The sequence below is a fragment of the Sebastes fasciatus genome, chromosome 3 (assembly GCF_043250625.1).
Source record: "Sebastes fasciatus isolate fSebFas1 chromosome 3, fSebFas1.pri, whole genome shotgun sequence".
In the NCBI taxonomy this organism is placed as follows: Eukaryota; Metazoa; Chordata; class Actinopteri; order Perciformes; family Sebastidae; genus Sebastes; species Sebastes fasciatus.
The window spans coordinates 7,582,606-7,595,243 of NC_133797.1; the positions used below are offsets into that span (position 1 = coordinate 7,582,606).

At 41.1% G+C, this 12,638-nt stretch overlaps 1 protein-coding gene across 1 annotated transcript in view; it reads left to right on the forward strand.

Annotated features, from left to right (window-relative positions):
• The first annotated feature begins 4,775 nt into the window (after positions 1–4,775).
• maml3 (mastermind-like transcriptional coactivator 3) overlaps positions 4,776–12,638 on the forward strand; it is a 139,994-nt gene continuing 132,131 nt past the window's right edge. Inside the window, exon 1 of the mRNA XM_074628695.1 lies at positions 4,776–6,369. Within this exon, the coding sequence (XP_074484796.1) occupies positions 5,998–6,369 (372 nt within the window). The 5' untranslated portion in view covers positions 4,776–5,997. The remainder of the gene's footprint in view (positions 6,370–12,638) is intronic.

Here is a 12,638-nt window from a genome sequence, read left to right on the forward strand (position 1 = left end):
TAGACTTCTAGAAATTATTCAAATCTGAGCAGGGAAATCACTGCTCCGAATTTATAGACACGGAACCTCTGACGAGGAGTCGCAATGAAATATTGCTTCATATTAGGGGGTCACAAGCTAGAAAGGTTGGGAACCACTGTAACTGGTGTATGATATCAAAGTGAGATTCCTCACTGGAGAATCACGAAATGAAGACCTGGTCTCAAAACACTAAGAGGGATATAAAAACAGCAGACACTGTATTTGTAGGTCATCCAAACCGGCTGTAGATGTTCACAAACACTTACAGAAAAAGAAAGAAGTTTTGTAGCTTACTCTTGGTAAATGAAGCTAGCAAATGCTATCCCACAACCATATTTGTGCTTTACATGTAATTTTGATCACTGGTGCTCATGCAAGAATCACCTCGTTGATAATATTTAAAAGAGGACCTATTGGGTTTCTAGTAGAACGTTCCAAAAACGCTTTATTTTCCTCATACCGGCTGTGCTGCAGCCCCTCTTCAACCTCTGTCTGAAACGCTGTTTGCCAAGCCCAGTCTGCTTAGCTCTGCTCTGATTGGTCAGCTGGCCCACTGTTGTGATTGGTCAACCAAACCGAACTCTTCAGGCTCCACTCCAGCTCTGCTCTTACTAGCTTTGTTTGAGGGCGCGCCATGCATGTGTTACTTGGTGACATCACCACATTACAGAAGAAAAGGCGGGACTTCAAGCGAGGCGTTTTCAGGCAGTTCAGGAGCAGTGTTTCTGTGGGGGAGAGTAACTCCCTTTGGCGTGGACTCTGGGCTTTGTAACTTTGCAGACATTTTACATGCACAAAAAAACGATATAACACACTAAAGGAAAGGGAAATAAGCACAACATCATAAAAGGTCCTCTTTAACACAAACAGAAATGAATAGCAACCAAAGGAAAAAGGAAGCGGAGACACATGCTGTCCATGTTTTAAATTAATTACAATGCAGATCGTGTGAGTGCGTGTGTATTATGTGTGAGTGTACAGGTCCGTGTCTCTGTTGGTTTACAGTATGTGCGGGGGTGAATGATTGCGTGTGTGAGTTACATGACTGTGTGTTGGTGGGATGGTTAGAAAGAGACAAGGGAGCACATATGGCCTGAACAGTCGGGGATGGAACTCAGAACTCCCACATGACATGGCAGATAAAAATAAAATGAGAGAGAGAGAGAGAGAGAGAGAGAGAGAGAGAGAGAGAGAGAGAGAGAGATGGCCTGTACTGCGTTAAAACATTGAAACAAATCATGCGCGTTTATGAGGATAAGATTCACAATGTTGTCCGTTTGTGTGCATGTGAATGTGTGCGTGCGTGCGTGCGATCATTATTTGGTGCTGACTTTGTGACTGGGAAGAGGATTGCCATGTATGGCTAATGTGATTCACAACACGACTTTACAAGAATCATCAGTCATGTGTTGTCACTGCATTGAAGATCACAGTTTCATGTGAAACTATTATTCAAATATTAGATCCTGAAAGTTGATGGGAAGATGTGAATCACATGGTTGTCATAATAAAACATGCAGGACTACTGATGAACGCAGTATGTAGTAGGCGGTTTCGAAAATAGCCAAGGTCTCATTTTTTAGGTTATGGCTGCAACCTGTTCACTGGCAATAAAAAATTATTTATATGTGTAAAAAGTTTTCATACAGTCCCTTTAAAGCATGTTGGTTCTGTACTTCTCCTTATTATTGGAGTCAGTCATGCTCAATAGAAAAATCACCTAAATGCCCTAAAGTGTAAACTGTACAACTCTGCCCTATTTTGTCGATACGGTCTGTAGGAGTTTCAGAATAAAACTCAGTTTTTTTGCCGGAGTTTGAGCACCCATTGCCTCCGAACTTCTGCTTCTTTTTTTCTAAGATTTAGCTGCCAAGAATTATTACCTGTACAACATTATATTTTAAGCTATAATTAGCCAAAAAAGATACACAAGCAGTTTTGCCACTGGAGCTTGATCATTTAGTTGTGTTTAAAGTTACAGGCTACTAAATATAGGTTTTCTTTGATGGAAAAGGTGTAAATGACAAAAATGTAAATCTTAAGGGATATAATGTTAAACCTTTTGTGTTTTTAAGAAGGTTGAGCTGGAGGGAAGCTATAGCCGTCAGCTTCTCATGAATGTGTTTCTAACCTACTACGTACTGCATATTATTCAGTATGTATTATAAACTGTATGCTCAGCAGATGATGTATTACCACAAAACCATGCAATACATCCAAACTATGCATCACATGAACAGGCCAACCGATAGCTCACCTCTTAGGAAGGCTATCAGCACTTAAAACATTTGATGACATTACATCAGTTCCTGCTTAAATAGTTTTAGTAATGATTCCTCCTCCGCCACATAAAAGTATTTTGTTCCATATGTTAAAAAAATATCTTACAATTCAGAAAATAATATCTAAATTCTGAGAAAGGATTTCAATAAATTTGGCCTGATGCAATGATTTGTGGTTAGAGTGGTGCATTTCACATACACACTGCAGCATGATGAGTTGATGTGGTGCATTGTAATAGCATTACTACGGGGTGAATACTACTACTAATAATAATTATAATACAATTATAATATATATATGAAATATTATATTTTTATAAATAATACAATTAATAGATTTTGGTAATTAACCTTCCAAACTCCACTCTTCTCAATCCATTTATCCAGTATTTATTTATTTGCGCTGTTTGTATTGTTTACAACTTCCAGAACACTTGACTTGTATATAGACATTTTATTTTCATATTCTTATTTTATAGTTTGTCATTATTGTTCCTAGCTGTTATTTCTATTCTGTGTAAGTACATTGAGAGGGCTGCATAAAACCGGAGTCAAATATATGAAGGCTACGTACTAGGCAAAATAAACCTGATTCTGATAAGAATTGTAATGCAGTGTCTGTATAAAGTTTGTGTGTGACAGGTTCATTCAGTGGCTGCAATGATTTCTATCACCACTTACACACCTAGGTTTGACCCGATCACTGTTCACACGTGATGCAAGTCTGAAAGTGTAGTTTGGGACTACTAAACCCAAAATGTGTTGGCTAATAGTAGCCCATTATAGTAACCTGTCTACCCTATACTAAACTGTCTGTATAGCGCTTAGCCACTAAAACTTTGTAATTCAAAATAATTGTGCTTACTGTCATGGTGTTTTTATACAGCCAGCTCGTGAAAAGTTTGCTTTGTAATCAGTTCATAAATATATGCGATTGTGCACAACAATTTTTTTAGGTAACTTAAAAATGTTCATCCTAGTCTACATCACTGCCCTATTTTCTGTCCTGACCATAATACCCATATTTCATTTGTACTGTAATAAACAATTGCCTAAATGGGCCTCTGTATGCATATCTGTATATAATATCTTTATGTTAAATTTGTTTGTTTTTTATTTGTTTACACAAACAAACAAAAAGTAGGTCCATAATTTTATATAAAACAGACCCCTGTAAGAAACATGGTAAAGAATAAATGGGCTGGTTATTTGCTAGTTAGCTAGCTAGCTAGCTGATCCATTTACATTATGTTTAAATAGAAAACAACGGAACTCAATCTTTCTGTTACCTCATAAATATATAATTCCAAATAAAATAAAGGAGTTTTAAGATTAAAACGATTTAAGATTGTGCATAGGTACTACAATGCTAAAGCCAATATTGTAAGTTCTTCGTAACCGTTTACAATAGATGCACTTTTTGTAATTGTGAAGGAGAAACTATTGAACATGTGTTTGCAGATTGTTTTCATGCTACTTCTTTTTGGTTTGATTTACAGAAGAACTTCTCAAAACATTTTGAAAAAGATATCATCCTAACAAAGATTGAGATATTACTCATTTTTAACAATCACAGCTTTTCAGCAGATGAAATTTACATAATTAATTTGATTAATATCTCAGCAAAATATTATATCCATAAAATGATATGACTTAAAAGAATACCCTCCTTTTATACTTTTAAAGATACTGATTTTAAAACATATTTGACTACGATTGAAAACTTAAAACTCAAAAGTTCTAAATTGTCAAAAAACTATTAGATTATTTAGACATTTCAAATTTATTCCAATTGTTAAACAATTGTTTTTTTCTTTCTATTAATCTTTTCCTTTCCTTTCATTTTATCTGTTGGATAATTCATTTTATTTTTATATAATTTTTATACTGTGAAATACTGAATTTCTTTTATTGAAAAATCTGAGCATGTTTATGTAACTAACTAACTAACTAACTATTATGTAACTATTTCAGTTTATGACATAAATATTCATCAGAGATGTGTGTTTATATATAAATATATGTTCTTGCCTTCATCTTTACCATCATTATTTAGCAACTTCTTTCAATCTAATTCTCAAATTCATTCACATAATACTAGACGGGTTAATCATCTTCACCTGCCTCTTTACAAAACTAAACATAGCCAGTACTCCCTCAGATATCGTGGTGTACAAATATGGAACACCAAAATACATGTTATCGAGAGCTCGTTATCCTTAGAACATTTTAAAAGGAAATTATCATCACATTTAATTCACGATGTCTAATTATCTTTTGATATGTTTAGATATATTTTCTTTTTTTCTGTACTGTTTTTTTAATGTATTTCATTGTTTTTATTGGTTTGTTTTCCATTGTTTGGTTAGGTTTTCTGCACATTTTGTGTTCTTGTTGTTGTTTAACTTTTGTTGTATTTTTAAAATTATGTTAGTTTAGATCTTTCTTCCTTTTTTTGTTATTGTTTTTTTCTCCTGGGGTTGGGGGGAGGTCCTTTGTATAAGCCTATGGCTTCTTGCCCCCTCCTGACCCATTTCTTGTTTTTTTTCATGACTGGATTTTGTGCAGTTTTATATATGTGCAAATAAATAAATACAAAATAAATAACTATTGTATTGAACTTTCCAAGTAGAGTATGGAGGAAAAAAGTTGACCAACAAATTTTTTTTTTGCTCGGTGTTGGAGAGGAAAACAGAGTGAGGAGACGGACAGAGAGAGAAAAAGGGGTGTAACCTATTATCAGGCCTATACAACACAACACAGGACAGGTCGTAGGTGGGACCAGTCCGCTCCTCTCCGGACTCCACTCCGGGTTTTCCGTGTTTCCGTCAGCGGGCTCCTCACAGCCTCTAGCTGGTTTTTACTCAACTCCTGTCCTGATATCACTCCGCTGGCATGGTGGAGAAGCGGACCTGATTATTGTGATGGTGGCAGGCGGCAGCCAGTGACTACAGACTTCCGCCACCGCTTTCCCATATCCGCGTTTTTACGCCGTCTGGGCTGCGAGTCTCGTTGCCTCACAACCGGGACTACCGAGGGCTGCTCTTTCTCCCCCCCACAACTCAACAACATCTTCACCGGGATTTCTTTCAAACCAAAACCATATGAGATGCAAGTTCACTGGGAAACTCCGGAGCCCGTCTGGTTCAGGCAGCAAAACTTTTTCTCAAAGGACAACACCGTGAAAACAGTGAGGCGAGAGGACTGTTGCTGCTGCCGCCGCCGCTGCTGCTGCTGCTGCTCCGCGGGACGGTTTGTGTGTATATGACCGTAGAGAGAGCCTGATAACGTTCACACCTTACCGGGTATTGTTGTGTTGTTTTTTCTTCCAGCGGAGTTTGTTTCTATCAGCGTGGCAGCAGCTTTATATAGTTGAACTGTGTCCGAAGCTTTGCTCTCGTTGCCCCGGGTTAGGGTTATTTGTGTTGCCGGGAAACAGTTCCTAAGAGACGGTCACTCGCGAGCCCTTAACCGTTTGACTGCTCGCCTCTGAAGCCCTTTAAACCGCCCGGTTGTTGCTCGCTTCGGCGGCTGTTTGTCGGTGAACCTTCCGTCCGCTGTCCGGCTACTTGGGACCCTTCACCCGGGAGAGGACACTCGGTGGTGGAGGTGGAGGAGGAGGAGGTGGCGGTGGTGGCGGTGAGCTTGACGGGGGAGAAAAGTTCTTCCAACATCGCAGCCAGTCGGCCTAGTGATGGGGGACTTCGCCTCCCCCGCTGCCGGACCCAACGGCAGCATCTGCATCAACAACAGCGGCATGAACCCGGCCGCCGTGGTGCCCGGCGGGGGCATACCTAAGCACAGCACGGTGGTGGAGCGGCTGAGGCAGCGGATAGAGGGCTGCCGGAGACACCACGTCAACTGCGAGAACCGGTACCAGCAGGCGCACGCCGAGCAGCTGGAGATCGAGCGGAGGGAGACGGTCAGCCTGTACCAGCGGAGTCTGGAGCAGAGGGCCAAGAAGTCGGCCGGTGGCGGCGGAGGCAGCAGCAAGCAGCCGCAGAGCAAGCAGCAGGACCCGGACTCTGCCTCCTCCACGGAACAGAGGAATAACACGCTCATAGCGGTAAGGACAAGCTCTCAATCACGGCCAAAGACATGCCCTGAGACACCCTCCTCACTCACACACACACAAACATACACTTCAGTATACACGCTGTCTTTCATTTCCCCTCCATCTCTCTCTCTGTCCACAAACACCTTGGACCCCCATCAAGCTGCACTACTACTACTACTACTACTACTACTACTACTTCTACTTGTTCACCACTGTGAAAACTTGTTGAAAACACGTTCACTGAGCGCTGGCAATTGCTTTGGAAACACACACACTTCACTTTTTCAAACCAGAGTGCCAACTAGTGCTTTTGTTTACAAAGAAATGCAGCCCTGTGCTGAGGAAAACACACTGCTATAGGGCTTCAATGCTGCATGATCTGGAAATGTAAAGCTTGATATTTGATCTTTTGCAAGATCAGTGCTGCTTTATGCTCAAAGGAGAGGCTGAAAGTTTTGGAAGGCACTACTAATTGTCAAGTTAAGATTTTCACCTCAGAAGCTTGCAACTATTTTCTGTCTCTCTTGCACGAAAACAACTTCTCCTTTCGTGTTATTTTTTTATTGGGTGCAAACTGTTCTGCAAGACAGCCAGGCAGCATTACCATTGCAACACTGCTTCCTTGCACTCAGCAGCAGCAGCAGTAGTTTACGCTACAGCCTGTTCTGTAACCTTTGTAACATACTCTCAAAATCAACAGCCAGTTCAACACTGTGTTGAAAACACCCAATCACAGCAAGCTCCTCAGTCCTCACTACAAGCATCCTGACACCATCAGACTTAGAAAATACTTCAGTTGGCTGCCTGCCACATAGTTACGGAGCATTTACATACTGTAACTTTTGGAGATTCATTCATAATTGACTGTGGAGCTTCACCGGTGATCACATGACACATTTCACAAGGAGGCTCTACCACAAAACTGCACAAAAATAATGCAGCGATGCTTTAGTAAATATAAATACTGCAAGTCCAATAGAGTCAATATAAACACAGTACATTTTGTAGGGGTGCTACAGTGATTTCCTGTTGGTAGGGGCCAGTGGTAACATACATGTTCAGCTTCTTATGGCTGTCTTGTGAGGATTTTGGTTTGTTTTTTTATTGATGAGCAGGTCTGCAGATCAGATCTTTTAAATGATCGGATTGTGTAATTTACAAAGAAAAACGTCCTGATGTTTGGCTGTAGTTGCTTGCATTACGGAGATGGAGACAGATGCCGGCAAACTGTGTCGTGTCCCCCCCCCCCCATTCACACCAGTGGGCGAGCTCCAGTTTCCTTTAGAAAAGACCAAAGGATACACGTCGGGAATGTCAAACATTGTTGTCCCCTTTTGTTGCTGCAATGAGCCCAGTTCCTCCCCTTTTGAAATGCAAAATCAGAACGTCTTTAATTTCTGAGGCTGCCTCGGTCGTTATTTAGGAGCCACGCAAGCCTGACCGGCTACAGCTTGAGAGAGCGGCGCTGATTTTAATAGTGCTGGACCTCCCAGCGGCCCTTGTGGACATTAAACCAAACCGCCCATTAGATGGCCGGCAACAAATGCTCAGAGAATGGAGGGATTACTGCTTAAAGACACAGTGGCATCCCTCTGCTCTGTCCCTCTCCCAGCCACTGATGGTGGTGACACCTCAAATGCACACATAGAGCATTCAATAGCTTAAATTACAGAGAGCTACTGTTTTTATGCTACATTGTAAGTTCTTGGCATGGTTTAGAATGAATGAATTATAAAGGAGATGAAAGGAAACGAGAGAGAAGTCTGCCGTCCCTCCCGATTTTTCTATGAGGAGCAGAGCTGCAGCTAGATGGCTGTATGTAGTCACTACAGAAGCAGGCATTCTAGGAAAGCCAAGTTAATGTAACTACACACGTCGCATACACAGTGCACCCCACAATCTGTAGGTGTTATGTTACAGACTGTTTTTGGAAGTGCACTGTGTCGAGAAGGTGTGTTTGAAGGCAGTATCACCTAGAGGATATGTACAGTGGCAAATATGCTCATATATCGTGATTCAGTTGCACATAAAGACTTTAGGCTAAAATGACACCTCTTTGGCTGTGAAGTGTGTGTTGTACTGGTTGGTTTGCAGTGTCAATATGGTAATTGTCTGTTTAAAGAATGTCAGGAATGTCTACCATGTACAAATAGATGGAAATCAATGTGTTTCTAAGAGATAAAAAGCAGCAAGGCGGCGTTTGACAAAGTGGTTCTTCAGCTGGCAGATTATAGTCATACATTGGGAATAATAGACTTGTAATTCCCCGGTCCACACACTGTCTTATACAGTGATATTCTTCAGCATTTGGTATTGTCATATGCATCCCACTGCGCTTTGGTCTAATGGTTCTCAGACACACCCACATCGTGGCAGGGGCAAGCCTGTAATTATGGAAAGCGTGTGTTTGTGTTTATAGGCTAACTGTTATTGAGAAAGGAAAAGAAGACACTGGGAGCTTGTTCTGTCTTTCCCACCATTTCCTTGACGTCATTCACGGAGTATAGTGGCGGACAACAAAACATACAAAGCAGTGCAGATAAAGGGTGCCTGGGGGGGGTGTGTTATTCCCAGTTTAACCACATAGAGCCTTGTAGTGAGGTCGGACGGAGTCATTGCTGATACTCACTTTCACAAGATGGACACTTGCAAATTTATAATTGTCTGATAATGAGAGGGTCGCTTGCAAAACACCAGGCCAGCTCTCTGCTTTCTGCCAGCAGCCATGTATCACATTGCACTAACACTGGGATAGTCAGTGATTCATTTACATATTAAGAACTTGTGCACTCTTGACACTGTACTCTGGATCCATCAAATGCCGTAAGTTATGCTGATGGGTAAGACGGGTGATATAATGGTTTAGAAGCAAACAGACGGTGTCCAACTTGCAGGCACGTTGTAAAAGCCGATGATTATAGTTCCTCGGGGGATATTGAAGCTGCGTTGTTAGCTCTCTGTTCATTGCACACAAAGCTCATACCTATAAAGTGGTGGCCTCTACATCAACACAAGATTCACACTCACCTAACTGAATAACCTTAAAGGGGCTCTATGTAAGAATCAGAAATTGCTTGTTAACTGTGACACCTGTAGCTGTTAAGTCAACGACAGTCAGCGTCCTGTTGCTCGCACTATGTAGACGCAAGCATCGGTCAAAACAGTGAGGCGACATACATGAAACTGAACGTGATTGACAGGCATCATGTTGATTAACGTTGGCAACATTAGCCAGCTAAAACCACAATATCACTCTATATTCCGCATGCTTGGCAGTAATGCTAGCTTACCTGTGCAATAAGAATTTTGCCAGCTCAGGGTCCGTTTTGATACCCGAAACCAAACGAAGGTCCCTCCATGAATCAAAGGCCCGGCTGATGTTAATCCTAATTTCCCCCCCGACGTTGGTCACATTACTGTTTTGCAAGATGGACTTCACTAGATATAACTTTTGTTTTGTGGTTCCGTGGAGTTTGTGTTGGGAGTGTAAGTTGTGGTGGGGGCTGGTCGTTTGTTGGCGTTAGCGGACTCCATTTCTAACCAACCGTTAGCTATCGTAGCGCAGCTATAGAGTGTAAAGGCACTCGCAAGCAAGCTTGACATCACATCAGCTGGATTTTCCCGAAAAAAACGTCCCCCAATGTTCACCTTAAAAGTAGTCGACAGGCTGATAAAGGAAACCCAGAAAGTCACGGAAGGTCTAATTTTTTTAGGTTAGGTTACAACCTGTTCACACATTGGCAATACAAAATTATTAAAACACATTTATATGTGTAAAACTTAAATACAATCCCTTTTAATAAGTTAGTAGTTTACTACAAATTTATGAACTGGTCATTGGGCCTACAACAAAACTGAATCAAGTGTCAGTTTTCTCTGTCACTGGTTATGAACCTAACATTTTCATGTCATAAAAGGCCCATAACACCTTAATGACCTAATATACAGCTGGGCGGACATGCATGTGCACATGTGTCTGCATGGGCGTGTTTACGCTAGTGTAGTCAGCGCGTACATGCTGCATGGTCATAAACTCTGCCTATGTATGCACTAGGGGTGTAATTTTTACAACGATACAATACGATTTCAATAGTTCCGATATGATTCAAGGACGATAATTGGCTCATCTAGAGCGATACGATTCAATGATTGGAAATCGATACAGTAACTTTTTTTGCGAAAAATTCAGTCAGCGTGACTGTGAAATAAATAGCTGGATACTGGACAGAGCAGTTCAGGATTCCTCAAAGTTTTTCTTGTAAGGGATAAATTAATTATGGATGTAAACAAGTAAACAACGATTAATGGCACATACATACTACAGACACTGTTTAAATAATCTGCTTATAGTAATCAAGTAGTCCACCTACAGTGTTCATTTGGGGTCTTTTCATACATGAAAACATACGGAAAAACATTTTAAAACTAAGTTAGACTAACGTTAGTTGAATTTCTGTTTTGTTTTTAACTTTACTCCCGGACCGGCTGCTTTCCGGCTGGATACGTGAGGCTGATGCTGTGTGCACATAGATATCATGACGGGGAAAGGGAAGTCATTTTCTCTGAATGAAAAAAACAACAGCGCGCGGGGGAAGTGCCTGTGGGTGAAGCCGCCCCCTTCTCAAGCAGTCCGGTGCCCGTCTCCCTCCACGCAGCTACCTCTCACGTGAAGGAGCGAGGAGTCCAGTTCTCCGTTCGTCTGCATGCACGCCATGGATGCGTGCTCGCGCTGCAGATGGCGAAGCTGGCAAGCTGGTGCATGTCTGGAGAGTGAACCGGAGTAACATTTAACATTTCTTTACTAATAAAAGTGCTAAAAAAACACTTTCATATAACGTTTGTTGTGCTTAAATACAAGGTGCAAATCCTTAGTATCGATACAATCAACTTTTGCGTTTCAAATCAATTTTATATCGATATATGTCTCCCGTGACTTGCTGAGTACCTATCAATGTAGTTGGATCGTAGGAATATAAATCGATCCATCGATGTAGTAGATGAATCGTTACACCCCTAGTATGCACATCATATGCATGTTCATATGCAGACCCTTGCAGATATGGGCAGATAAATTTGCATCACGCAGGCTTTTGTGATTGGTCAGCCTGGGTTGAACGTGTTGTCTCCTGTAAGTTTCTGACATAGTTGGAGATTGTTGATAGTGTAGACAACATGGAGCAAGTCGAAGTAACGCCCGGGCCACACAGGACGCGTGTGGTTTTCAGGCAGGATCACGATCCACGATCTTATCACGATTTTTTTTATGCTGGTTTTGAAGACAGTTTTGCAAGTTACTGAACATTACAACCAAACTAATTTCCCCATTTAAAAAAATACAGCCCTATAAGCTAATGAGACATAAGGAAAAAGAATAACAGATCATTAAAGTGGTAGTAGGCAGTATGTTTTTGGCATCATTGGGCAAACATTCTATAATAACCTTTCAGCATATTGTAATTCAAGTGTCCTGAGAGATAACTAGACTTCTGCTCCTCCTCATGGCTCTGTTTTCAGGCGTTAAAAAATCTAGCCCGTGACGGAAGACTTTGACCAATCACAGTTCATATCAGAGAGAGAGAGAGCGTTCCTATTGGCTGTGCTCCGGTCATGTGACCGGTACTTGGCGTTCCTTCGAGCCATCTCAACCTGATCTCAACATGGCTGCTGGGTCACAAGCTCTCTCATTTTACAGCTAAACCGTGCACTACAAGATGATTCTGAAAACATTTGAGGCGAGAAATAGACATTAACGTAACATAATATTGATTCATATTTGATCAGCGCTGCCTAGTTTGACCTTTTTGGTCGGAGTTTGCGAGTGATTGACGGCCGGCTCTCATAGACAGCAGATGGACAGCAGATCTCAGGTCAGCTCTGACTGTTTGTCTTCCTCCGGTCTGTGAAATCTTGAGGACACTAGAGGACACAGAGGCACATGATTTTTTTCATGTTACCTGTTTCATGTACTACTGTCAGGGTATAGCGACCGTTTTATAAAAACAACTTTTTTTTAATCATATTTGCTTCAATCTCGCCTACTTCAGTTTTAATCACGATTAACTATGGACAATCACGTGATTAATTGCGACTAAATATTTTAATCAATTGACAGCCATAGTAAATGTAACTGAGCATTTGGTCCTGTTGAGGTCACTGTTGTTGGAGAGATTTGTGTGTATTCCTCTTGTTTTTTTTTTCTTGTATATGATTGATCAATGCCAGCGCAGGAAAGTCTAAAAATGAAAATTGCATGTTGATACTGAGTGAGTGACACCAAA